Source organism: Phyllobates terribilis, unplaced genomic scaffold, assembly GCF_046119375.1.
Source record: "Phyllobates terribilis strain yellow unplaced genomic scaffold, ASM4611937v1 Scaffold_56__1_contigs__length_8794411, whole genome shotgun sequence".
NCBI lineage: Eukaryota > Metazoa > Chordata > Amphibia > Anura > Dendrobatidae > Phyllobates > Phyllobates terribilis.
This window is the reverse complement of record NW_027362816.1, coordinates 5416649-5441547: the sequence shown is the minus strand read 5'-3', so window position 1 is coordinate 5441547 and position 24899 is coordinate 5416649. Positions and strand designations below refer to the sequence as shown.

Here is a 24899-nt window from a genome sequence, read left to right as displayed (position 1 = left end):
ATTTATTAATGTGTCTCTCCATAACCAGGATTACACAGTAGTGAAGAAGACCTCTAGTGAGCGCTGTCTGGACCCTGTGTCTGAGAGATGGAGAAGACCCCTGAGCCCAATCACGGGGCCTCCATCTCACCCCCTGATACATGAGGACATCAATGACCAGAAGATCCTAGAACTCACCTACAAGATGATTGAGCTGCTGACTGGAGAGGTGACACTGCTGGGAATGCTGGGACATTATACAGTAACCCTATGTAGGGATCGGGGGGATGACTGTATCATTGTATGTGTCAGGTTCCTATAAGGTGTCAGGATGTCGCCGTCTATTTCTCCATGGAGGAGTGGGAGTATTTAGAAGGACACAAAGATCCGTACAAGGACGTCATGATGGAGGTTCTCCAGCCCCTCACATCACCAGGTAATAGACAGGACTAAATACACACGGCCTATAATTATCTGTATGTAAAGAATGAATTCAGTCCCTGTATGTGTTTCCTCCAGATCTATCCAGTAAGAGAACAACACCAGAGAGATGTCCCCTTCCTCGTCTTCCACAGGACTGTAAACAAGAAGATCCCAATGTTCTTCAGGATCATCAGGTAGATGGAGAGAAGGTGTCATGAGATCTCTCCTATGATGTGTAGACGGCTGTGAAGGTCTTGTGCTCACTCTTGTTTTATCCACCAGTATTATATGTTTTATACTTGTGTAATGAGAGCAGTGGATATGGCAGGATTAGAGCTGATCATACATGTGACTTCTCAATCTGTCTGTGACTTTTACAGTATTTGTTTCAGGGTGAAGATCTGACCCATATTAATACTACAGAGACATATGTGAGGGGTGATGAGCGGTGTAAAGAGGAGATTTTTACATATGACTTCCCAGGTGAGTAGTGACCACTAAATGCAGAGAAGTCACAGATTCTTCTCAGATAATAGTGTAGAAAACCGCAGCACTGCTGGAATAGGTGACGTATGGTCCAAAGCCATTCAAATAGAAAATGAAACTTGCCACTCTAACAGGCATAATTTTAAAGTATTTAATTGCAGTCCAACACAGGTACAATTGTTTCGGTCCTCAAGACCTTTATCAGAATGTACTGCAGATATCAGACAAAAACATAAAAAGTACGTAAGGTACTAACTGTCATAAGGTATTTCTGAAATTCATAATCATCTGAAAATCCAAAACATTACAATAGAGAGCACATAATGGCTGTATAATAAGTGTGACCTACTAGACTGTTTGGAATATAGCTAAAGGTGAAAGCATGAAGGCACACAGTGTCTCAGTGGAAACACAGGATCTAGGGAGACAAACAGCCATAAGAACACCAGCCTCATAGGGAATTATCCAATAGGGACCAGCAGATATATGTAGAAACCTACCCAGTAGTGAGAGCAGGAAGTATGACAGGCGTGAAACGTGGCATCCGCCGCTGGTTCCTAAGGTCGCCATGTCAAGGGAGGAGAAAGCCTAGTATATGTGGTCAGAGGGAGGGACCTAATGTCCCAGGAGACCAATCACGGTGAACCGCTGGTGTAACGTTCCCGGAAGTGGAGAAAAGAATAATAAGCCTGGAAATGTGACAGGAGGCGAACAGGTGTAAGTGGATCAGCCTGTGGGCAGTGGAGGATAATAATCAGTGATTAAAATAAGGAGAAGCCGTTCTGCAACATAAAGAATACAAAATAAATACCATGATAATGAAAGAAAATTAATATCCTTCAAATGACATGCAAATACTGTATCTCAAAACACATATACAGTCATGGCCAAAAGTTTTGAGAATGACACCAAAATTATATTTTCACATGATCTGCTGGCCTCTGATTTTTATTAGTGTTTGTCTGATGTTTATATCACATACAGAAATATAATTGCAATCATATTATGAGTACCAATAGGTTATATTGACAGTTAGAATGAGTTAATGCAGCAAGTCAGTATTTGCAGTGTTGCCCCTTCTTCTTCAAGACCTCTGTAATTCTCCCTGGCATGCTCTCAATCAACTTTTGGACCAAATCCTGACTGATAGCAGTCCATTCTTGCATAATCAATGCTTGCATTTTGCCAGAATTTGTTGGTTTTTGTTTGTCCACCCGTCTCTTGATGATTGACCACAAGTTCTCAATGGGATTAAGATCTGGGGAGTTTCCAGGCCATGGACCCAAAATCTCTGTTTTGTTCCATGAGCCATTTAGTTATCACCTTTGCTTTATGGCAAAGTGCTCCATCATGCTGGAAAAGGCATTGTTGGGCGCCAAACTGCTCTTGGACGGTTGGGAGAAGTTGCTCTTGGAGGACATTCTGGTACCATTCTTTATTCATGGCTGTGTTTTTAGGCAAGACTGTGAGTGAGCCGATTCCCTTGGCTGAGAAGCAACCCCACACATGAATGGTTTCAGGATGCTTTACAGTTGGCATGAGACAAGACTGGTGGTAGCGCTCACCTTTTCTTCTCCGAATAAGCTGTTTTCCAGATGTCCCAAACAATCGAAAAGGGGATTCATCAGAGAAAATTACTTTGCCCCAGTCCTCAGCAGTCCACTCCCTGTACCTTTTGCAGAATATCGGTCGGTCCCTGATGTTTTTTCTGGAGAGAAGTGGCTTCTTTGCTGCCCTCCTTGAAACCAGCCCTTGCTCAAAGAGTCTCCGCCTCACAGTGCGTGCAGAAGCACTCACACCAGCCTGCTGCCATTCCTGAGCAAGCTCGGCACTGCTGGTAGTCCGATCCCGCAGCTGAAACAGTTTTAAGATACGGTCCTGGCGCTTGCTGGTCTTTCTTGGGCGCCCTGGAGCCTTTTTGACAACAATGGAAGCTCTCTCCTTGAAGTTCTTGATGATGCGATAGATTGTTGACTGAGGTGCAATCTTTGTAGCTGCGATACTCTTCCCTGTTAGGCCATTTTTGTGCAGTGCAATGATGGCTGCACGTGTTTCTTTAGAGATAACCATGGTTAACTGAAGAGAAACAATGATACCAAGAACCAGCCTCCTTTTAAAGTGTCCAGTGATGTCATTCTTACTTAATCATGACTGATCGCCAGCCCTGTCCTCATCAACACCCACACCTGTGTTAATGGATCAATCACTAAAACGATGTTAGCTGCTCCTTTTAAGGCAGGACTGCAATGATGTTGAAATGTGTTTTGGGGGTTAAAGTTCATTTTCTGGGCAAATATTGACTTTGCAAGTACAATAATTGCTGTTAAGCTGATCACTCTTTGACATTCAGGAGTATATGCAAATTGCTATTACAAAAAATGAAGCAGTAAACTTTGGAAAAATTACTATTTGTCTCATTCTCAATACTTTTGGCCATGACTGTATGTACACTCCAACAGTGAAAACTCAAGGCTGACAACATTGTGGTACATCTTATACAGTTCTCCCTAAAATTATCACAGGAATGACAACAAATCATAATCCATATTGAGCCCCCTGGGGGTAAGGGTTTGAAGTTCTTGGATCCAAAAGGCCTCCCTTCAGTAGGCATACATGATCACCGCGAATAGTGGGAAGCACCTGTTCAATGACCTGGAACTTGAGTTGAGATATGTTATGGCCTAATGTAACGAAATGTTGTAGCAAGAGTAGTAGTAGATTCTTACATCTAATTGTGGACTTATGGTTGTGGTTGTGTCATCTCACCAATGTATGCCAGACCACAGTGGCATTTAATGAGGTATACTACGAAGTTGGTGTAACACGTAAAATACCCTGTGACCGGGTATTGTTTACCGGTATGGGGATGGTAAATGGTGTTCCCATGTAGGATGTTGTTGCATTGGTGGCACTGCAAGCAGGGGAAGGTCCCCCTCTTAGGAATTAGTAAAAAACGTTGTTTGACCCCTATATGTGTGGGGCTCACGTCGGCACAAAGTAATGAATCCTTGAGACTGGGCGCCCTTTTGAAACACGGAAAAAATGGTTGTTGGAACTCTGGGATGTGGGGATAAGCGGATTGTAGGATGTTCCAATGTCTCCGGATGGTTTTGTGCAAGATGTATGCGAACGGATGGTACGTGTGGACAAACAGAATCCGGTTCATGGGTTTAGGACGGGTGTGGGCTGAAGGTGTGTTATGTTGGTGTAGGATTTCGGGGGAATAGCCCCTTTTCTCAAATTTGTGGCACTTTTCCTGTAGCCTCTCTGAGCATAATTGATGATTGCTCACTATCCTATTTACTTGCTGGAGCTGGGATTTGGAATTTGGAATTGACCGTTTCATTTGTAAAGCGTGATTATTCGTAAAGTGTAAGAGACCGTTTAGATCGGTAGTTTTTATGTATGTTAGTGGTTAGTAATCCTCGTTGGTCCTTGAGGACCATGGTATCCAGGAAACTGATTTGATGAGAACTGTGAGTCATGGTAAAGCCAAGGTCTGTCCATGAGGAGTTCAAAAGGTCATAGAACTCATTTAGAGATTCCGGTGGGCACCCGCTATGCAAAAAAATGTCATCGATGTAATGTTTCCATGCGATGGAGTGATTACGAAAGAGTGGATTGGAGTAAGCTACTAGGGCCTCAAAGGTGGCCATATAACAGTTTGCATAAGGGGGGGGGCACATCAGAGCCCATCGCTGTCCCTTTAGTCTGTAGGAAGTAAGTATCTTGAAACAAGAAATAATTTTTGTTAAGAACTAAGGTCAGGAGTTCAATGCAAAGTTCAATGATAAGGTGATCTGTCTGTGACTCAAGCAATAGACTGTGTACAGCACGTACAGTACAGACCAAAAGTTTGGACACACCTCATTTAAAGATTTTTCTGTATTTTCATGACCATGAAAATTGTACATTCACACTGAAGGCATCAAAACTATGAATGAACACATGTGGAATTATATACTTAACAAAAAAGTGAAACATCTGAAATTATGTCTTATATTCTAGGTTCTTCAAAGTAGCCACCTTTTGCTTTGATGACTGCTTTGCAAATTCTTGGCATTCTCTTGATGAGCTTCAAGAGGTAGTCACCGGAAATGGTCTTCCAACAATCTTGAAGGAGATCTCAGAGATCCTTAGCACTTGTTGGCCCTTTTGCCTTCACTCTGCGGTCCAATTGAAAAATTGATAAAGGTTAAAGAAGCAAATCTGTTGAGGTTACTATAGGACGACCGCGAGGATGGTCAAGGCTTTTGTGAATTTTGGGGAGTACATAAAAGACAGGTGTGATAGGATGTTGCTTAGTAAGAAAATCACGTGCCTTACTATCAATCACTCCTCTGGCGAGAAAATGTTCCAACACAGATGCTATTGCAGTCCTGACTTTGTGTGTTGGGTCATGGGGTAGTCGTTGGTATGTGGAGTTATTGTTAAGTTGTCTATTGACTACCAGGAGGTAATCCCCTTTATACATCACTACTATGGTGTCCCCTTTGTATGCCAGTTTGATGATAAGATTACTCTCTTCCTTAAGGCTTCTGAGGGCTTGAAGGTCAAGGGGAGAAAGATTGGACTGGTAATGAAGCAGCCCTTTGTCTACCTTGGAATGTAAGTCCTGAAAGGCACTATCCACGAAACCAATGAAGGTCTCAAGCGCACGTGAGTCATGTGGAGGTCTGTATGCACTTTTGGGGCATAGGCTGAGACTGGCGCCGTGATGGAGGTATTAACATCAGAGAGGGTAGAAGGAACAGACAAGGTATTGCCTAGTGTGTCATTGGTAAAGTGTGTCCTAAGGCGTAGTGAGCGACAAAAATGCTGTAACTCCATATCAAGATTGAATGTGTTGTACTTGTTAGTGGGACAAAAAGATGCACAACTTTCTGTACTACAGAAGGGGTTAATACTCAAAGTCCTAGAGGAGATATTTACCACCAACGGTGCTGTGTGCCTGGGAGCTGGTCACTCGGATGAAGTCTGTGTTTCCGCTTGTGTTGGCCACCTCTTCGGTTCTTCTGCGTTGGGAATATCTTTTTCGTTGATCTAAAAAACGAGCAGAAGTGGTGAAAGGGTCCCTCCTGCCTGTGTCCGAACCGGAGGTAGAAGGATCTGTAGTGGATTTGGCAAATCTGGGAGCATAATTTCTTGAGGTGTATCTATCTTGCTCATAATCTTCGGTATCTCGCAAACTTATTCCTTTTCTTGCTCTCCGTATCTCGTCGATTCTCATCTTGATTTTGTTTTGTAGAGTGATGAGTTCTTCTGTAGAGATAGCGGCAAGCTGAGTTTCAATATTTTTTACCGGTTCCTTGGTAGATACAATAGCCTTCTGTAAGTAGTCAATTCTTAGGGTAATAATATCGAAAGAGCATTTATTAAGTATATGTTCAAATTTTATGCAGTGCTCAGACTGATCGCTAAAAAGGGTTGGACGAATTGGGACCCTCAATCTCCTTGGGATCCTTTGCACTCTCAAGTATTCCGTCAATGTGGCACAATGCAACTCAATGCTGGTGAGGTGGCGTAATTCTCGCTTTAAGTTCCATCCTCTTGTCTCCTTCGGAGGGACTTTTAAGAAATCACATGATAGGTTAGATTGTGCAATGATATTGGATGTTTCCTCAACGTTATACGAGAACGTGGAAGAGGACATGACACTTCAGCGTGCTTACGTACTGGAGTAGATAATAGTGTAGAAAACTGCAGCACTGCTGGAATAGGTGCGCAAGTAGGGTCTAAAACCATACAAAAGGCAAATGAAACTTGGCAATCAAACAGGCATAATTTTAAAGTATTTAATTGCAGTCCAACACAGGTACAAACGTTTCGGTCCTCAAGACCGTCATCAGTGTGTACTACAGCTTAAACACATAAAAATAAAAACTACAAATATCAGACAAAAACATAAAGTACTAGAAACAAACTGTCATAAGGTATTTCTGAAATTCATAATCATCTGAAAATCCAAAACATTTACAGATTATTCTCAGTCACCGGCTGTGGCTGCTTTATCGGTGGTGTAGTCCGGCCATATCACAATCGTATGATCACCATTTTGCCTCTAGAACACAACATTGTCCTCTACCCAAAACTGTTCGAATGACTTTGTGCATTGAAAGCCCTTTTCTATAGAACTTACAACCTGGAGGATCCACCTACCCCCTGGGATTAGAAGATTACAAAATCATAATAAATACACAGGAGTATAAGCCAAACATAAGACTGTTTATTAACACAACTAACACAATACATTACTGGTAAAAAGAGAGTATCAGACATAGGCAACATCACTCAGGAAGAATGTTGGACACCAACAGCATCATGAAAGAAAAAATGCTGCAATCATAGTCATAGACAATGATTCCCAAAAAAAACACTATGCATGGTCTACATATTCATGCTTATAAATAAATGACTGAATTCAATGGTGGCAATGAATCCTAACAAAGGAGATATCCTTATGCAGTAAACCAAACAGTGATATACAACTGACCTGAGCGAGTCAAATAAAATATAGCAAGGAATCGGTGTGTTCTTAACAACACACAAATGTGGTGACACAGGAACTTAGGTAAAAAGAATTGAATGTCTGCCTGAAATATGTTATATGGATGAATCCAAGTAAAGAAAAGGCCCAGAGTATACCTAAAATGTGACGAGATAAGGTGACCTGTGTGACTACCAATGGGACACCCCTGATGCGCGTTTCGCGTGCAGCTTCCACTGAGGGGTGATGTAAAGGTGTCAGGAGAAGGTTTATATATCATGGCTTACCAATGACCGGTGTTTGAGATGTTCACGTCCCTTGTATCCCACGCCGGAACAACCAGGGTCGGCGTCCCACGTCACCTCCGCCCGCCCACATCGGAAGAAATCCTGATGTGGACGGGGAGAGACAAGGTAGGGACGCGTTGCCATGGCGATCTGTCACCTCCGCCCTCCCACACACGTGACCACAGTGCAGGCGGGGAGAGGCAAAGCCGGGACGCGTAACCACAGAAGCCCAGCTGGCACAGAACACAGGACCTGTGACCCAAGCCACCTCATACCACCCACGCACTAGATCCGAATGTGGGCGGGGAGAGGAAAGAGGGACACGCAGGCCATAGCAACCCGGCCAGGAAGGAGGGGATAAACCCGCATCACCCCTCGCCCGCCCACAAGTGTAAACACAATGCGGGAGGAGAGAGGCAGAGCAGGACAAGTAGCCAGGGAAACCAGCCCAAATATGTCAAAAGAGTGAGCGAATGATACAAATAAACTGAATGCATTTGAGAAGAATTCATCACGTACATAACTGCCTGAAGAATAGACATTATGGTGCAATTATAAGATAAGGGACACTTAAATGTGCAAAATATATGAAAGAAAAATTCAAGAAATGCATAGGTGGGTGTTCATTAGATCAATTCGTAAAGTGAATAGTGCAATGGTTAAACATGATAAAAAAAAAAGTGCAACGTGATGTATGAGATATAATACATAAAGTGAATAGTGCATGCACAACAACTCCAATATAAAATATAATATTAAAGTGCAGAATGTGCAAAACAATCATACTTTAAAAAAATCATACATTTTGGCAGTGAGACAACGTCAAACTAGTAGGAGACGTCCTCTAGTGGATGTGTTCATTATCAATGAATATAGGCGATAAGTTGGAAAAGATAATAATATAGCTTTACATCAAGACTATATAAAGACCACACAGTCACTGTAATTTAAAAATTGCACAATTTTTCTTTTATTGTTATTGGTAAATAAATGTTATATATTAATAGAGAATCTTGAGTTAGGGATCATTTTCCTTATTGCAATTAGTTAATAACTGTTTTGACAGCTGACACCCGGCACTCAGTGCACCGCTCCTGCTACTTTAGCCTCTCACAGCTGCTATTGATATCCATCCCAGAATTTAGGAGGGAGCCCCCTCTGCTCTCCAATAGGCGCCCCCCGTGCCATGCTGAACCAATGTCATCATGACGACATCCGTGTCATCAGAGCTAGCAAACTTGTTACACCATGCCCAGAGCAAGTTTGTCTGCCAGTGCAGCGCTGACGGTTTGTAAAGCATAGCAAAGCTATTATTGCTATTCTTTATAAGCGATTAGATTGCAAAAAGTGAAAGTTTCATAGTGGGACAAAGTAAAAAAAACTGTAAAAATATAAAAAAAAAACACAAAATAATAAAAAGATATGTTTTGTACATAAATATTTTTATGATAAAAAAAAATAAACAAATAAAATACACATAATTGGTATTGCTGCATCTGGAACGACCCAACCTATAAAACTTCCTGCCAGTTAACCCCTTTATTGAACACCGCAAAAAAAAATAAAAACAAGGCAAAAAATTATGTTTTATCATCATACTGCCGAACAAAAAGTGGAGTAAAATGTGATTGTGAAGAATATTCTAGAATAATCACATGTGCCCTGGTTGTCAGGTCCTCAGGCATAGTGTAATCTGACTTTCTTGAATTCCTTTGCAGCCAACAAAGGGGGGTGAGAAATCCCCCTCCCCTGGCAGCTGTGAGCTGAGCTGACAGGCTGGCTCCCTGCCGAGATCCTCTTTGTTCTCAACATGTGCTATGTTGTGTAAGGTACTATACTTCAATACCGAGCTGTGGAAGAACTATATGTCCCAGCTCTTCACAAAATGGATTTTTAGCTCAGGGGAAGATAGCGAATGCCAGACTGCATCCTAGTCCACTCTAGCATGTAGGGATGAGGAGATACACGTCCCAGCCTTTTGGAACCTCCTACAACTGCTGTGTTTGGTACCCACAGGGGCCCAGCCGGGTAAGTTAACACTAGAACCGGTTCCCTGGGACCATCCAGTATGGAGGTATGGGCCATGTTAGTTCTGGGAGTCTCTTAGCCAGGAAGGAACAGGGAGTGGAGACTTGGGCTGAACAGGGGGCAGGTAGTGGGAGTTTCCAGAGAGTTGCAAGGTCTGTGTAGCAAAAACCTATTGTCTTTTCCCTGGGGCAGCTCGTGACATGCAGATGTGAGGGACAAGTCCAGCAACCAAACAGGGCACACTTTCTTCCCCATGTGGTCGCCCAATCCCCAAGCCATGCTTTCCATGGTAATTGACTTTAAGATCTGTTGTGCTTGATGTACCATGCTTTTGTATTTGTAACTCTGACCACTGTATATATAACCCTGATGTATATAGTAGATTGTTTAGTGAGCCCTTATGGCGATTAAATATATAATTTAATCTTGGGCTGTCCTTTTATCTCGAAACACAAACTTTACGTCGGTTGTTTGGGCCGACGAATGCGCTACCGGGCTGGTTTCTAGCTCGATAGAAGTCTGTTATATCAAATAGAAACTGGTGGCAGCTCTATCCAGGCCAACAAGGCTCTGCTTCACTGGAGTAGTGAAAGAGCCTCTCAGCCTATCAAGAGTGTGGGGCCACGTCAGCATCTGAGTGGACCACCTTGTCCCACTCCTTGGTGCCTCTCTGTACCCGCGTGGACAGGAGGTGACAGTGTAGAACTGTGCCGATCTGACCTTACGCATCCTTGTGGGGGGTGCGGAACGTCATGGTGCAAAGGGTAGATCCGTATCATGTGCTTTGTCTGGCGTAGTGTGACGTCAGGCGAGTGGCGGGCTGTGTATCCACCGGAAGAAGCGACGACAGCGGGATTCTGCGGGGCCCCCCTGGTGCCGTTTCTTCACAGTGATCAAAAATATAAATGTAAATAAATATGGTATCTCTGAAAACGTCATCTTGTCCTGCAAAAAACAATCTGCCATACAGCTCCTTCAGTGGAAACATAAAAAAGTTATAGCTCTCTTAGAATAAAGTGATGCAAAAATAATATTTTGTTTTATAAAATAGTTTTTATTGTATAAAAGCGCCAAAACATAAAAAACAAGAAATAAATGTGGTATCGCTGTAATCGTACTGACCCGAAGAATAATCCTGCCTTATCAATTTTACCACATGCGGAACAACATTAAAAAAAAGAAAAAAACAATTCCAGAATTTCTGGTTTTCATTGATTCTGCCTCCCAAAAATTGCAATAGAAAGTGATCAAAAAATGTTATGTGCCCAAAAATGGTACCAATAAAAGAATCAACTCGTTCCGCAAAAAATAAGCCATGCATGACTCTGTCAGCAGAAATATGGAAAAATTATAGCTTTCAAAATATGGCAATACTAGTTTTTGCAAAAAAAATAATCTTTTAGTGTGTGACAAAAGCCAAACTTAAAAAAACTATATAAACATGGTATTGCTGTAATCGCACCAACCCGAAATATAATGTCGTCTAGTCACTCATGCTGCACGATGAACGGTGTAAAAAATAAATAAAACCAATTCTTCATCTGCTGCTGATTTGTTTATTCTGCCTCTCAAAGATTGCCGTAAAGCTCGGCTCACATTTATCCTGCGCTGAGCACTTATACCAAGGTTTCCATGTAAATCTCTGAAATATGTGATTCAGACAGAACTCTCGGCGCACTGTGAATGCAGTCTTGCCTATGATTCGGCAGTGTCCTGTCTATTTAGGTGTGCATAAAAGTAGCACAGTAGTAGTAGCTCTGGTAGCACAGAGGCTCTGGAATAGTGAAATGGCTCCTCGCCCCCCCAAAAGAAATTCAGCAAATTCTGCTCTCCGATATTCAAAGGCTCCCCTCCCTTCTGAGTGAGCACCACAGTGTGCCAAAACTGCGGTTAGTGTCCATATGTTTGGCGTTTCTGTAGCGAAGAGAGTCAACCTAATTTACGGGTGCATGTCTCCAGAAGCATGATCTAGGTGCAATATACAGGCACTGCAATGTACTGGGCACTGCAACGTACTGGGCACTACAACGGCAGTTTGCAATTTTCACTCAGCAACATCCACTGCTGCTTGTTTCTGGAAAAAACCCATGGAGTCAAAATCTTCACTACACCTGTAGATAAATTCCCAAAGAGGTATATTTTCCAAAATGGGGGGATTCTGCTCTTCGAGTTCTTAGGTGCTCTTTATATGGAGTCTTGCTCAATGTATTTCAACATTGAGCAGAAATTGTGGGATACATTTTGGTACAATTTTTACCCATTCCCAGTGTGAAAATGTAAAATCTGAGTCTAAAACAAAATTTTAGTGGGAAAAATGTAATTATTTTTTCTTTACTGCCCAATAGTATTAAATTCTGTGACCCACCTGTGGTGTCCATATGATTACTGCACCCCTATATGAATTCATTGAGCGGTTTAGTTTGTAAAATGGGGTCTCTTACGGAGGGGAGTTCTACTGTTCTGGCACCTCAGGGGCTCTGCCAATGTGATATGGCACCTTCGAACCAGTCCAGCAAAATCTGAAATCCAATATGGCAATTTTTCCTTTCTGAGCTTTGCACTGTGCCTCAAAAGTAGTTTTCTTCCACATATGTGGTATTGGCAAACTCAGGAGAAATTTCACAACACATTTTGGGGTCCATTTTCCCCTGATATTCTTGTGAAAATGAAAAAAAAATTGTGGTTAAAACATTTTTGTGGGAAAAATATATATTTTTTCATTTTTACTGGTCAAAGTAAAATTCTGTGAAGCACCTGTGTGTACAAGGTGCTCATCACACATCTAGATAAGTTCCCTCAGGGGTCAGATTTCCAAAATCGGGTCACTTGTAGAAGTTTCCCACTGTTTAGGCAAATCAGAGGCTCTCCAAATGCGACATGACACTCGCAGACCATTCCATCAAAGTTTGTGTTCCAAAATGTCACTCCTTCCTTTGCGAGATCTACCGGGCGCCCAAACAGTAGTTTCCCCCACATATGGAGTATCTGAATACGCAGGAGAAATTGTACAACAAATTTTGGAGTCCATTTTTTCCTGTTACCCTGGAGAAAATAAGAAATTTGGGGCTAAAATAAACAAATTTTGGTAATTTTTTTTTTCTTTTCATGGCTCAATGTTATAAGCTTCTGTGAAGCACCTGGGGGTTCAAGGTGCTCAAAGTGCTCACCACACATATAGATAAGTTCCCTGAGGGATCTAGTTTCCAAAATGGTGTCACTTGTGAGGAATTTCCATTATTTAAGCACATCGGGGCTTTCCAAACGCGACATGGCATCCGCTAATTATTCCAGCAAATTTTGCATTCAAAAAGTCAAATGATTTTCTGTATTTTCACGGCTCAACATTATAAATTTCTTCTGTGAAGAACATGGGGGTTCAAGGTGCTCACCATACTTCAAACAGTTGTTTCCCCCATGTGGGGTATCGGCGTGCTCAGGAGAAAAAGCACAACTAATTTTTGTGTCCATTTTCTCCTGTAAAACTAAAAAAAATTGGGTGTAAATTAGAATTTTTGTGAAAAATAGTTAAATGTTCATTTTTTTTCCTTCCACATGCCATTAATTCCTGTGAAACACTTGAACGGTTATCTTGCTTGATAACTTGAAAGAGGGCAGAAAAAGAGGTCTATTATCAAATAATGAATTTGAATATCTCAAACCTGAAACACCAACAGTACCTACCTTCTATTCCCTCCCGAAGGTCCATAAGGTCCTCAGTCCATTAAAAGGTCTCCCTATGGTTGCTGTAATAGATTCGCTATCACAAAATATCGGTATTTACATTGACAGAATATTGTGTCCTTTTGAGATCTCCCTGCCTTCATATATTCGGCATACACCTCACCTGCTTACTCAACTTGAGGGTGTTGCTGTGGAGGAGAACACCTATCTGGCCTCCATTGATGTGGAGGCCCTCTACAGCAGCATCCCTCATGAGGCGGGGATACAGACGGTTGGACATTTCCTAAAATCGAGGGCAGTGGAGTGCTACAATCACAAAGACTGGTGGAGGAATTGTTGCGGCTCACACTTACCAGTAACTACTTAGTCTTTGATGGTAAGTACTTCCACCAGCTCAGGGGCAAAGTGTTGGGGAGCCACTGTGCCCCCACGTACACCAGTCTGATCCTGGGCTGCTGGGAGGAAACCATCATTTTTGGGGAGGAGGAGCACTCCCAGGTTGGCCGCTGGGCCAGATACTTCGATGACATACTGGTGTTCTGGTCTGGCCCAGAGGCCAACTTTAGGCGATTTATGGAAGCCATCAACATAAACTCCTTTGGACTCAGGTTTACATCTGAATACCATAAAGACAGCCAATATTCTTAGATGTTAAAATAAAAAAGGAGAAGGATGGTTCCATAGGCACATGCAAGTATCGCAAACCTACTGAAACAAGTAGCCTTTTGAATTGGAATAGTAATCGTCTTGAGAATCTAAAGCAGGGTATTCCTAAAGGCCAGTTCTTACGAATAAGGAGAAATTGCACTAACATCAGCACCTTTAGAGAACATGCCAATGATTTGTACCATAGGTTCCGTGACAGGGATGTCCTACTCGGAGGCCTTGGGAAGGGACAGATGGTCGCTTCTAGTCAACCCCAATATTAAAAGAGAGGAAAAAGAGACTACAAGGATAATAGGCACTTTTGATAATGAGTCTGAAAGAGTTTCTCATATCCTAAGAAAACACTGGGGTATCCTATTAGCGGATACAAATGTCAAGAGGTTGATTCCTCCTGTTCCAAGCATTACATACAGAAGGGGTAGGCCTATTGGCGACCATCTGATGCATAGCCTATATCAAAGACCTACTGAACCAGGAACCTGGCTTGATAGAAAACCTTGTGGCTATTATAGATGTGGCAATTGCAGTAGGTGCGACTGGATGGTTGTGTGTAAAACCTTTTACCAGCTCGACAACAGGCAGGCTTTATTCTCTGAGAGATTTTGGTAATTGCAGGGCTTCAGGGGTGGTATACAAAGCTACATGTACATGACCGAAAGACTACGTGGGTAAAACCACGAGGGAGCTATGAACGTGTGGGGAAACATTTAAGAGACATTAGAAATAAGCGGGATACTCCCATTGCCCATCACATGAATGAAATCCATGGGGGCCGACTTAGAGAAGTATGATTTAACATGATTGAACTCATAAGACCTAAAATAAGAGGAGGGAATTAGATAAAACACCTCTTAGAAAAGAATCTGAATGGATATTGAGACTATAGTCTGTATCCCCAAGAGGATTAAACGAGCAGCTCTCATATGTGTGCTTTCTGTAAAAGACTCCACGTTTTCTTCCTCTATACACGTGTTCATATATACAATGATATGAATGTATACCTGTCGCCCCCCTCGCTTCGCACTTCCTGAATTTTTGCCTCCTTTACCCTTGTGACAATATGGGTGTACTCATGACAGGATGCCATTCTTTTTCCTCCAATCTGGCAGAATTCCCCATTGGGAAATAACTTTATCCTGGTATCTGATTTATCTATATCTATTTAAGATTGGCAAGAATCTGCCACCAGTCTCTTTTGGAGTTTTTTTGCCCAAGCCCCATCCTCCCCTTTAAATTGACTTTAATCCCTGTATAACATTAGGGACATGTGACAGACTGGGATCCTATACAAAATACATGCAAGGTCCATATTAATTCTCAGAGAGGGGATTTATTCATTTGTTCAGAAGACTATGTTTTGCTATGATACTAAAGATCTAAATCTTTATATGAATTTCTTTGTAATGAAACTGTATATCTATATATTTATATCAGCGGGGGTATTGAATGATATGTTTTTATATGGTGCACTGGTGAATACTGCAACTCAAGTCTTAATCTCAATGTGTGCCGTGATTTGAAATATATACACCATATCCTGGCGGGGTTGTGTGTATGCAAATGCGGGCATTGGTCTAATCCGGACCCCACGTTGGTAAGTCACACCCCGGAGATGACGCGATGGCACATGCGTGGTACCTCTCTCTGCGCTCTATTGTGAGACACACGTGTCACTTCCGGAGTGGAGGTGACGTTCTAGTGCATGCGCAGTATCTCTTCTGTGCGCGCCAATGTGAGACGCAACCGTCACTTTCAAAATGGACCGGAAGAGACATGGACGCGCTAAAAACATTTTTGAATTTGCAGCCTCTAGTGCCCAAAGGTATGTGACATGTGCAGTCCATATCTGAGGACAGGAGACTGCCTTTTTAAAGGGGGAGAGCTAGAGAGAATGAGCATGTGGGACTCACTAAAGAGGGCTGGATTAACCTATTTAAACACAGCCTTCCATCAAATCAATATAGCTTGTCTTCATCTACCATGCATTTATATTGACACCTCTCTGGATCACTCAGTATATGGCCTCCTGATGAACCGACAGAACGGGGAAACGTGTTAGGCGGTTTCCAGAATAAGAGATAAGTTTTACTATCTGGATATGTTTATTGTTATGCAGTAGTTTAGTGTTATATATGTATTAGAGCAGGCCGTCACTCATTTCCTGTATATAGCTCACTCCATCAGGGCAAGACAGGGATAGTGAGGGACAACCGCCGAGGAACGAGGGCGCCAAACTCGCTCTCTAGGTGCCAACCCCCATGATAGGCAGTATCAGAACAGGCTACAGAGAAGGCAAGTTAAGGGGATTATCATATATAGTACACTTGTGTTCATGTCTTTATGCATTGCATTGACTCTATTTAGTCCCATGGGGACACTGTTTTTTTTAGTAGGACCACCATACAGTGACATGATTTTTATCCCTTTGATCACATGGGTTTGGTATTTTTAATAGTATCTCAATAAAAATTATGTTTTAGAGGATTTATATTTACACAACCATTGTCACCTGTCTCCTTGTAAAACAAAAAAAAATTGGGTGTAAATTAAATTTTTTGTGAAAAATACTTAAATGTTCATTTTTTCCTTCCACATTCCATTAATTCCTGTAAAACACCTGAAGGGTTAATGCATGTCTTGAATGTGGTTTTGAGCACCTTGAGGGGTGCAGTTTTTAGAATGGTGTCACTTTTGGGTATTTTCGGTCATATACATATTGACAAATTAACCAGAGGGTAAAAAAAACATGGTTGATGGGTATATTAAAATATTACTTTTATTACTGTTTTACTAAAATGCGGTAAAGAAGTAAATTAAAACTACACTAGTTTGTCTGTGCCCTTACTATAATAATAAGTCTCTAGAAACTGTATAATATTAGAATACATATGATATCATGAGCTCATTATATTCATTATAGTCTTACTCTATGCCTGTAGTTCATAGATTGGTTGGTCAGATTATTTAGGACATACACAGGTTCCCTAGTGCTAACTAAAATATATACATATCCTCCCCAACAAGTTTCACCATGTCTGGCTTCCTCAGGGGCCTGGGGCTATTAGTGGCTGAACAGAGCCTGCACCGCCCAGAGCTTCTTTTTCCGATGTCTCCTCCAGCGCCGCCTACATATTGAATAAGACGCTTCCTGGTGACAGAAACAGACGTCGCTCAAGCAGTTCCCAGAGGAGATGAGACACACACATTTTCAGAAGCCCTAATGTTACAAAATGGCAGAAAACCAGAGCAGTAGAAATCCCCATAAAGTGACTCCATTTTGGAAATTATAACCCCCAGTGAATTAATCTATCGGAGTAATGACTATTTTGACTTCACAGTCACTTTCCTGAAATTACCACACAATGGACGTTAGAGAGTGAAAATTACACATTTGCCGTTTTATAACCCAACACATAGTGCTCAGATTGTGCTCCAGGAGACACACACCATAAATTAAGTGGGTTCTTCTCACTACATCAATGCCAAATACATGGAGGCTAAATGTGGTTTGGACACACTGCAAGGCTCAGAACGAGCGGGAGATTTGACTTTGGGAGAGCGGATATTGCTGGATCGGTTTATTGATGAGTAGAAGTGTTTATTGGTATTATTTTCGCCTACATAACATTGTTTGGTGGCTTTTTATTCCATATTTGGGAGGCAGAATGAACAAACAATTGAACACCACGCTATACTGGTTCATGCTATGAGGTTGTCTATTAGACTGTAAACTGTCATTGTCGAGGTGAGGAGTACATTTTTTTGCAAAACTTGCCATTTTTTCAGACAGTTTAAATAGAAATGTTCAAAAATATAAAATTCAACAATTTTTTATTAAAAAATAATAATTGGTTTTATTCTTGGCAGATGTCTGTACCAGGAGATCAGAGGGACAGCTGACATCTTCAATTTTCAAATCAGATAATTTTGATATCCAACAGAATATAATTGAAATGAATGACATTTCTCCAGATATCCCATCATCCCTTCACAGCAAAGATCTGTCATCTGATCCTATGAAACAGCTCCTGTCTTCTGATTCATTACCGACTACTCAGGAAAATCAGAGTCACAAAATAAGCATTAAAAAACGAACTGCTCATAAAGCAAATAACTCATTTTTAGGTTCAGAATATAGAAATAGTTTTTCCCTTAAAAAGTATTTTCATAAACATAAAAAAATTCACACAGCAGAGAATAGATTTTCTTGTTCCACATGTTGGAGATGTTTTAATCAGAAATCAGATCTTGTTAGGCACCAGAGAACTCACACAGGGGAGAAGCCTTTTTCATGTTCAGAATGTGAAAAATGTTTTAACCAGAAATCAGATCTTGTTAGGCACCAGAGAACCCACACAGGGGAGAAGCCTTTCTCCTGTTCAGAATGTGGTAAATGTTTTACACAGAAATCAACTTTTATCAGACATTGGAGAACTCACACTGGGGAGAAGCCATTTTCATGTTCAGAATGTGGGAAATGTTTTACAGTGAAATCAACTTTTATCAGACATCAGAGAACTCACACAGGGGAGAAGCCTTTCTCATGTTCAGATTGTGGGAAATGTTTTGTACAGAAATCACAACTTAATAAACATCAGAGAACCCACACAGGGGAGAAGCCTTTTTCATGTTCAGAATGTGGGAACTGGTTTACAGAGAAATCAAATCTTATCGCACATCAGAGAACTCACACAAGGGAGAAGCCATTTTCATGTTCAGAATGTGGGAAATGTTTTGCAAAGAAATCAAATCTTATTGCACATCAGAGAACCCACACAGGGGAGAAGCCCTTTTCATGTTGAAAATGTTTTAACCAGAATGTTGAAAATGTTTTAACCAGAAATCAGACTTTGTTAAGCACCAGAAAACCCGTACAGAGAAGCCTTTTTCATGTTCAGATTGTAGAAAATGTTTTGTACAGAAATCACAACTTAATACACACCAGAGAACCCACACAGGGGAGAAGCCTTTTTCATGTTCAGAATGTGGAAAATGTTTTAACCCGTAAGGGCATCTTGATAGCCACTGGAGAAACCACCCAGGTAAGAATTCTGCAGCCACATCCAGTCTCTGTACAGACTAGAAAGGCACTAGCTGCACAACTAAAAACGCCACCACGGACCTAACTCCCTAATAGGCTGTTGATGAGTTTCTCGTGCCTTCTGAGGAACCAGAGGGGAGGTCGCAACACTGTGAACAAGGGGAAAGGAAAGTATGAAGAAATATATGAAAACACTGAGTGAGAAACTAAAACACATTCATATAGGGCAAAGAAGGCAAGCTAAGGAGAACCAAAAATAAAAGGAACAAGTATAATCTCCCAGAAACCTAACATTGTTAGAATGAAATGATACTGGGAGGTAAAGCAAACTGACCGGGAGGACAGTTTCACTTTTGTTGGGAAACTTACAAAATTCATCCTCACCAACTGTAAATGTAAAAACTGTCCATTTATAATGACCATGGACAAGATAAAGATTCCCAACTCACATCAGGACCACAAGATCCCAGGGACTTTCAGATGCATCACATCTAATGTAGTGTACTTAATTATATGTAGCAAATGTCCAACTGGGGTCTGTATGTAGGGGAGACAGGGTAAAAACTTAGAACAAGGATGAATTCTCATCGCCATACAATTAAAGAATAGACCTACTTGTTACCAAACATTTTTGTATCCCTGATCACAGCATCATGGACATGAAACTAATTGTATTAAAAGGTAACTTCAAATCTCAGAGAGACAGAGTTATGACAACCTTTGACACAGAGCAGGAATGAATGTGTCACATGGATTTGTCTTTTTACATCAGCTAAGGAATGTGCTCCTCAGACCATTTTAGGGCATCACAATCATGAACCAAACCTCAGACACAGGACAATAAAACTTTCACACTCCTTATCTTTGAACTGTTCTAATAATTACGGCCACAACTGCTTCTCCCTTTTCCTAGTTCTGCTTCACGTCACTTGTCTTATCTATTGCATTATTCTTGTGCCCTGTTGTGTATAAATATGTGACTCTTCAGATTTTGTGTTATACTATGTCTGATGAAGAGACCTGAGTAGTCTCGAAAGCTTGAAATTTCTTACCTTTTAATGGCTAACTGAAAAGATGGTATCAACTACTGATGACTCTCAAATTTTAATATTTTTGTCCAAACAGCAATTTTAAAATCTCTCCACAGGTGTTCAATGGGATTTAGATCCGGACTCATTGAGGGTCAGAACTCTCCAGCACTTTGTTTCCTTCCTTTTTCTAGGTGCTTCTTGAAGTATGTTTGGGGTCATTGTCATGCTGGAAGACTAATTACCTAGGAAGCAAACCCAGCTTTCTGACACTAGGCACTACATTGTGACCCAAAATCCTTTGCTAATCTTCAGATTTCATGATGCCCTGCACACTGTCAAGGCACCTAGTGCCAGAGGCAGCAAACCAATCCCAAAACATCTTTGAACCTCCACCATATTTGACTGTATAGGTTGTAAATGTATTATGTTGCGCACCATGGACAAAGGAACATCTGGATCTCTGAAGATGGACCATGAAATTGTTGATATGTTTCAACAATTTTGGTTCTTAACTCCTCAGACAGTTCTCTTCTACTTTTTCTGTTTTCTCCATGCTTAGTGTGGCACACATATGCACACAATGCAAAGATTGAATCAACTTCTCCCTTTTTTATCTGGTTTTAGGTGTAATTTTCATATTGCCCACACCTGTTACTTGCCACAATTGCATTTGAAGAAGCTTCACATGCTTGAAACTAAGTTATTTATCCACAAGTTTGGCAAGGTGCCAACAATTGTGTCCGGCCTATTTTATGTGGTTTTGTGTGAAATTATGTTCAATTTGCCTTTTTTCTCTATTTTCTTGTGTTGTTCCAATACACACAAAGGAAATAAACGTGTATAGCAAAATGTGTAATTGCAATAATTTTCTGGGAGAATTACTTCATTTCTGGAACAATTTCAAGGGATCCAACACTATGACGATGACTTGTTTTTGTTGCCTTTTTAATTTGTTGCAGCATATTATCCTTTACGTGTTCATTTATATTAGGAGGCTTGTGGCAAACTCCAGTTAGCAGCTTTCCATTATTGCCACTTCCATGCACATTTACCCAGACTGACTCTCTACATCAGGGATATAAAACTCAAAACATGCAGAGGGCCAAAATGAAAAACGTGGACAAAGTCATCGGACAACCAGTGTACAGTATAATGGGCCCTACATAGTCCTCCATACAGTATGATGGGCCCCACATAGTCCTCCATATAGCATAATGGGCCCCAAATAGCTTTCCATACAGTATAATGCGCCCCACATAGCTTTCCATACAGTATAATGGGCCCCACAAAGTCCTCCATGAAGAATAATTGCCCCACATAGGTGTGGTGGTTCTGGTGTCGCGGTCTTTCCTTCTCTGCTTTTGTTGGTAAAGCACACAGTGGATTCTGGGCTGTGACGTGCGGTGAAATCCCGTCCACAGCCCATCAATCAAGGGGGAGTGTGTCACTTGCTCACGCCCGACTGCAGCCGGAACTTGACGTGACATCAGCGGATGTCGGAGCCGGCTGCAGCCGGGGTCACGTGATGCCTGGTGAGAGGCCAGCAATAACGCCGCTCACAGGCAATAAAGAACAAGCAAGGCATTTACAAAAAGGCTTGTTGCCACTATTTAAATCCATAGGGGCAATGTTAATAGTAGTGGACAACCTCTTTAATTGGGAACAAGATCTCTCCTCCTCTGGCATGGAGGACTGTAATCCTGAAAAATTCCCAAACACCGGATGAAAACTACCGCAGCTAAAAAAAGTCAAAGTCCCGATAGCCTTAGAGGAATGTTTATTTAGTGCACAATCGGTAAGGGGCAGAAATTCCACCCGGTCTTCCTGATTAGAGGAGACAAAACATCCCTAATACTGCTCTATCTCCTGGTTCATTCTTTCCGTTTGACCAATAGACTCGGCATGATAGACTGAGAGAAAAGACAATGGATAGGGAAGGAGGGGAGGTGGAGGCTTACCATGTTGAGAGAAGGAATGACTTCAGCTGCAGAAATCCTGTGGGTGCCGCACCCATCGGTGATTACAGACCATGAATGGAGAAAAAAAAAAAGTAGAACCGGCACATCCAACCAGGACATATGAAAGGGAAAACATTTTATTTGAAGAAAAAAGTTAAATCATGGAAATAAATTCAGAAACCTCAGGAAATCTGATGTGTTTCAGGTGCAGAACGCACCCTTAGTCATAGGATGTCAGAGGTAACACATAAATGCTGCTATATATCTTAAAGAACAATGTCCATTGACTGGATAATGAATTAATTAACCAATACTGAGGTATCAGGTGTTCGCGTACGCATAATGTGAGTACATGGCGTTATAAGCTGACATGAATGACATAGATATATTAAATAAAAAGAAAAAGACTACCGCAGGGAAACACAGCACCACCTAACACCAGCCCAAAAACCACACAACTGGATACCAAAGAAAAGCAAACACCCTGCCACACTCAAAAATGAACTAAAGAAACCAGCGATCTTGGGAAAGAAAAAGGGTAGATTGTATGAACATCAGGAGTATGGATCCTAGCTGACTAACTCACAACTACCAAGAGAAGCAGTGCGGCTCAAAGAGGCACATAGCACCTCACACGAAACCGCCGATATCCCGCCGGAGACACCAAGGACCAACATGTCCCAGCAATCCCGGAAACCTGTCTACAACTACGAGCACAGCAGACACGGCCAACACTGCAACACAAGTGCCAAACGCCATGTTACACTCAAAGAATGAACTAGAAGAACCAGCAATCTTAGAAGAAAAGACTACATGGTATTGACATCAATAGATTAGGGTAACTAACTCCAAGCCAACGAAGAATAAAGTGCGGTTTATAGGGGCACATGATGCTACATCCAAATACACCGACTCTGCGATGGAAACATTAAAGGACAACATGTCCCAGCAAAACGTCCACCAATGCGGACACTGCGAGCATGGCCAGCGATGCAACTCATACCACAACGTCGCCACACGTAAGTAAAATGATTATAGCAATCTATACCGGCGGCCTGGATGAACGGATCTGCCGGCACCATACTGGAACCTCTGAGGAACAACTGGTCCCAGGAGTCCTGATCGACGAACCATTCCAGCAGACATGGCGGACAATGTAACTGAATGCTGCAACTTGTCTGCAGGTGAGTGGAATGAATGTGAACAATTGTAAAACAACAAAAGCCAATGATCCAATGGACCGGCCGTCTACACTACTGCAATAGACACAGATGGAAATATATACAAATTCCATAAGGGAGTTTTATCGTCTCTTACTAAACGCATTGCCAGATAATTATTAGGAGAAAAAACAAGTGTGAATGGTGAATCAGATAGTGATTCACAGGAAGCAGATACATCATTTACAAAAGAAAACTGAACGTGTGTATAGGGTCCGACTGTGGAATATATATAGTGAATCACAACTGATCATTAGACATTATATAGATTAAATGTCCACATTCCTGAATAAGGAAACACAATATTTTGATGTAAAATTGAAATTAAATATACATCGCCAAGCCGAAAAACGAGGAAAATGTTCATAGATGAAAACAAATCATTTTTGAAGTCCACACCATGGTGGTACTTTGTGTTTAAAGTCAGGATCCAATACGCCTCCCTCAGGGCCGGCTGCTTTTTCCAGCTGCCACCACAGGCAACAAAATTGACCTTTTCGAGTCTGAAAAATGATGAACACAAGGAGTCCCCTTTATGTATTATGGTAAAATGTTTGGCCGCACCAGAATACCCCGAGTTGTTGGTGATATTGTTGATGTGTTCGGCGATCCTCTTCTTCAGTTTGCGTGTGGTATAGCCAATATACTGAAGCTGACGGCTACTGCAGAATATACCGTATACCATGTGGCTGGACTCACAATTTATAAAGGATTTGATTGGATAGGATAAATGAGATGAAGTGCGCATAGAGGGGAATTCCTGTTCTCTATTGTCAGTAAAGCCACATACGCTGCATCGATTTAATGCACAACCGGAAGCCGAGAGCCATGTAGAAGGTGTTCTGGTATTACGCAGCATACTGGGGGACAACATATTCCCAAGGGTTCTTCCTCTCTTATCAACTACCTGACACCCCCCTTCCAAAATAGTTCAGGGACATTTGTCCTGGTTAATAACCTGCAAGTATTTCAGAATAATATTCTTTATAGTGTTAAACTGTCTACTGTACGGAGTGGAAAATACAATATTCTGAGGAGAGGACCGTTCCAAATTATTATTGGTGCCGTACAATAAATCCCTGCATGGAGTGTTCCTCACCTGTTCAAATGCATGACGGATGTTAGATTTATGATCGTCTCTATCTAATAACCTGTCAGTTATGAATTTTCCTTCACTGGTAAAAGTGTCATCATTGGAGCAGATTCTCCTGGCCCTGGTATATTCTCCTCTGGGGATAGCATTGGTCGTGTGCCTGAGTTGAGAACTGGATGCCAACAGAATGGTGTTACCGGCAGTGTCTTTATGGTGTAAAGAAGTATCAACCCTACCGGTGACTGTGTTACCATGCAATTCAATATCCAAAAACGAGACATGGATGGAGAGCTGGCTAGAAGGAAAACGGATGTTACAATTGTTTGAATTGATGTAAGAAACAAACTCAGAATATGTGGATGTGTCTCCCTGCCAGACAAGGAGTACATCATCCACATATCTGGAAAACCAAACCAAATGAGTAGAGAATGGATTATTAATAGAAAAAAAAATTAAATTTCTTCCCACCAGGCCATAAAATGTATTGCTAAAGATGGGGAGAACTTGAGACCCATCGGT

General features: G+C 41.5%; 2 protein-coding genes across 2 annotated transcripts in view; one reads left to right on the top strand and one right to left on the bottom strand.

Moving 5' to 3' along the window:
- The window catches only part of LOC141192260 (uncharacterized), a 34439-nt gene extending 13846 nt beyond the window's left edge, over positions 1 to 20593 (top strand). Inside the window, exons 2-5 of the mRNA XM_073661760.1 lie at positions 292 to 415; positions 499 to 596; positions 795 to 885; positions 17905 to 20593. Coding sequence (XP_073517861.1) covers positions 292 to 415; positions 499 to 596; positions 795 to 885; positions 17905 to 18839 — 1248 coding nt within the window. The 3' untranslated portion in view covers positions 18840 to 20593. The remainder of the gene's footprint in view (positions 1 to 291; positions 416 to 498; positions 597 to 794; positions 886 to 17904) is intronic.
- LOC141192245 (uncharacterized) overlaps positions 1 to 24899 on the bottom strand; it is a 152592-nt gene that overhangs the window by 82236 nt on the left and 45457 nt on the right. The window lies entirely within an intron of this gene.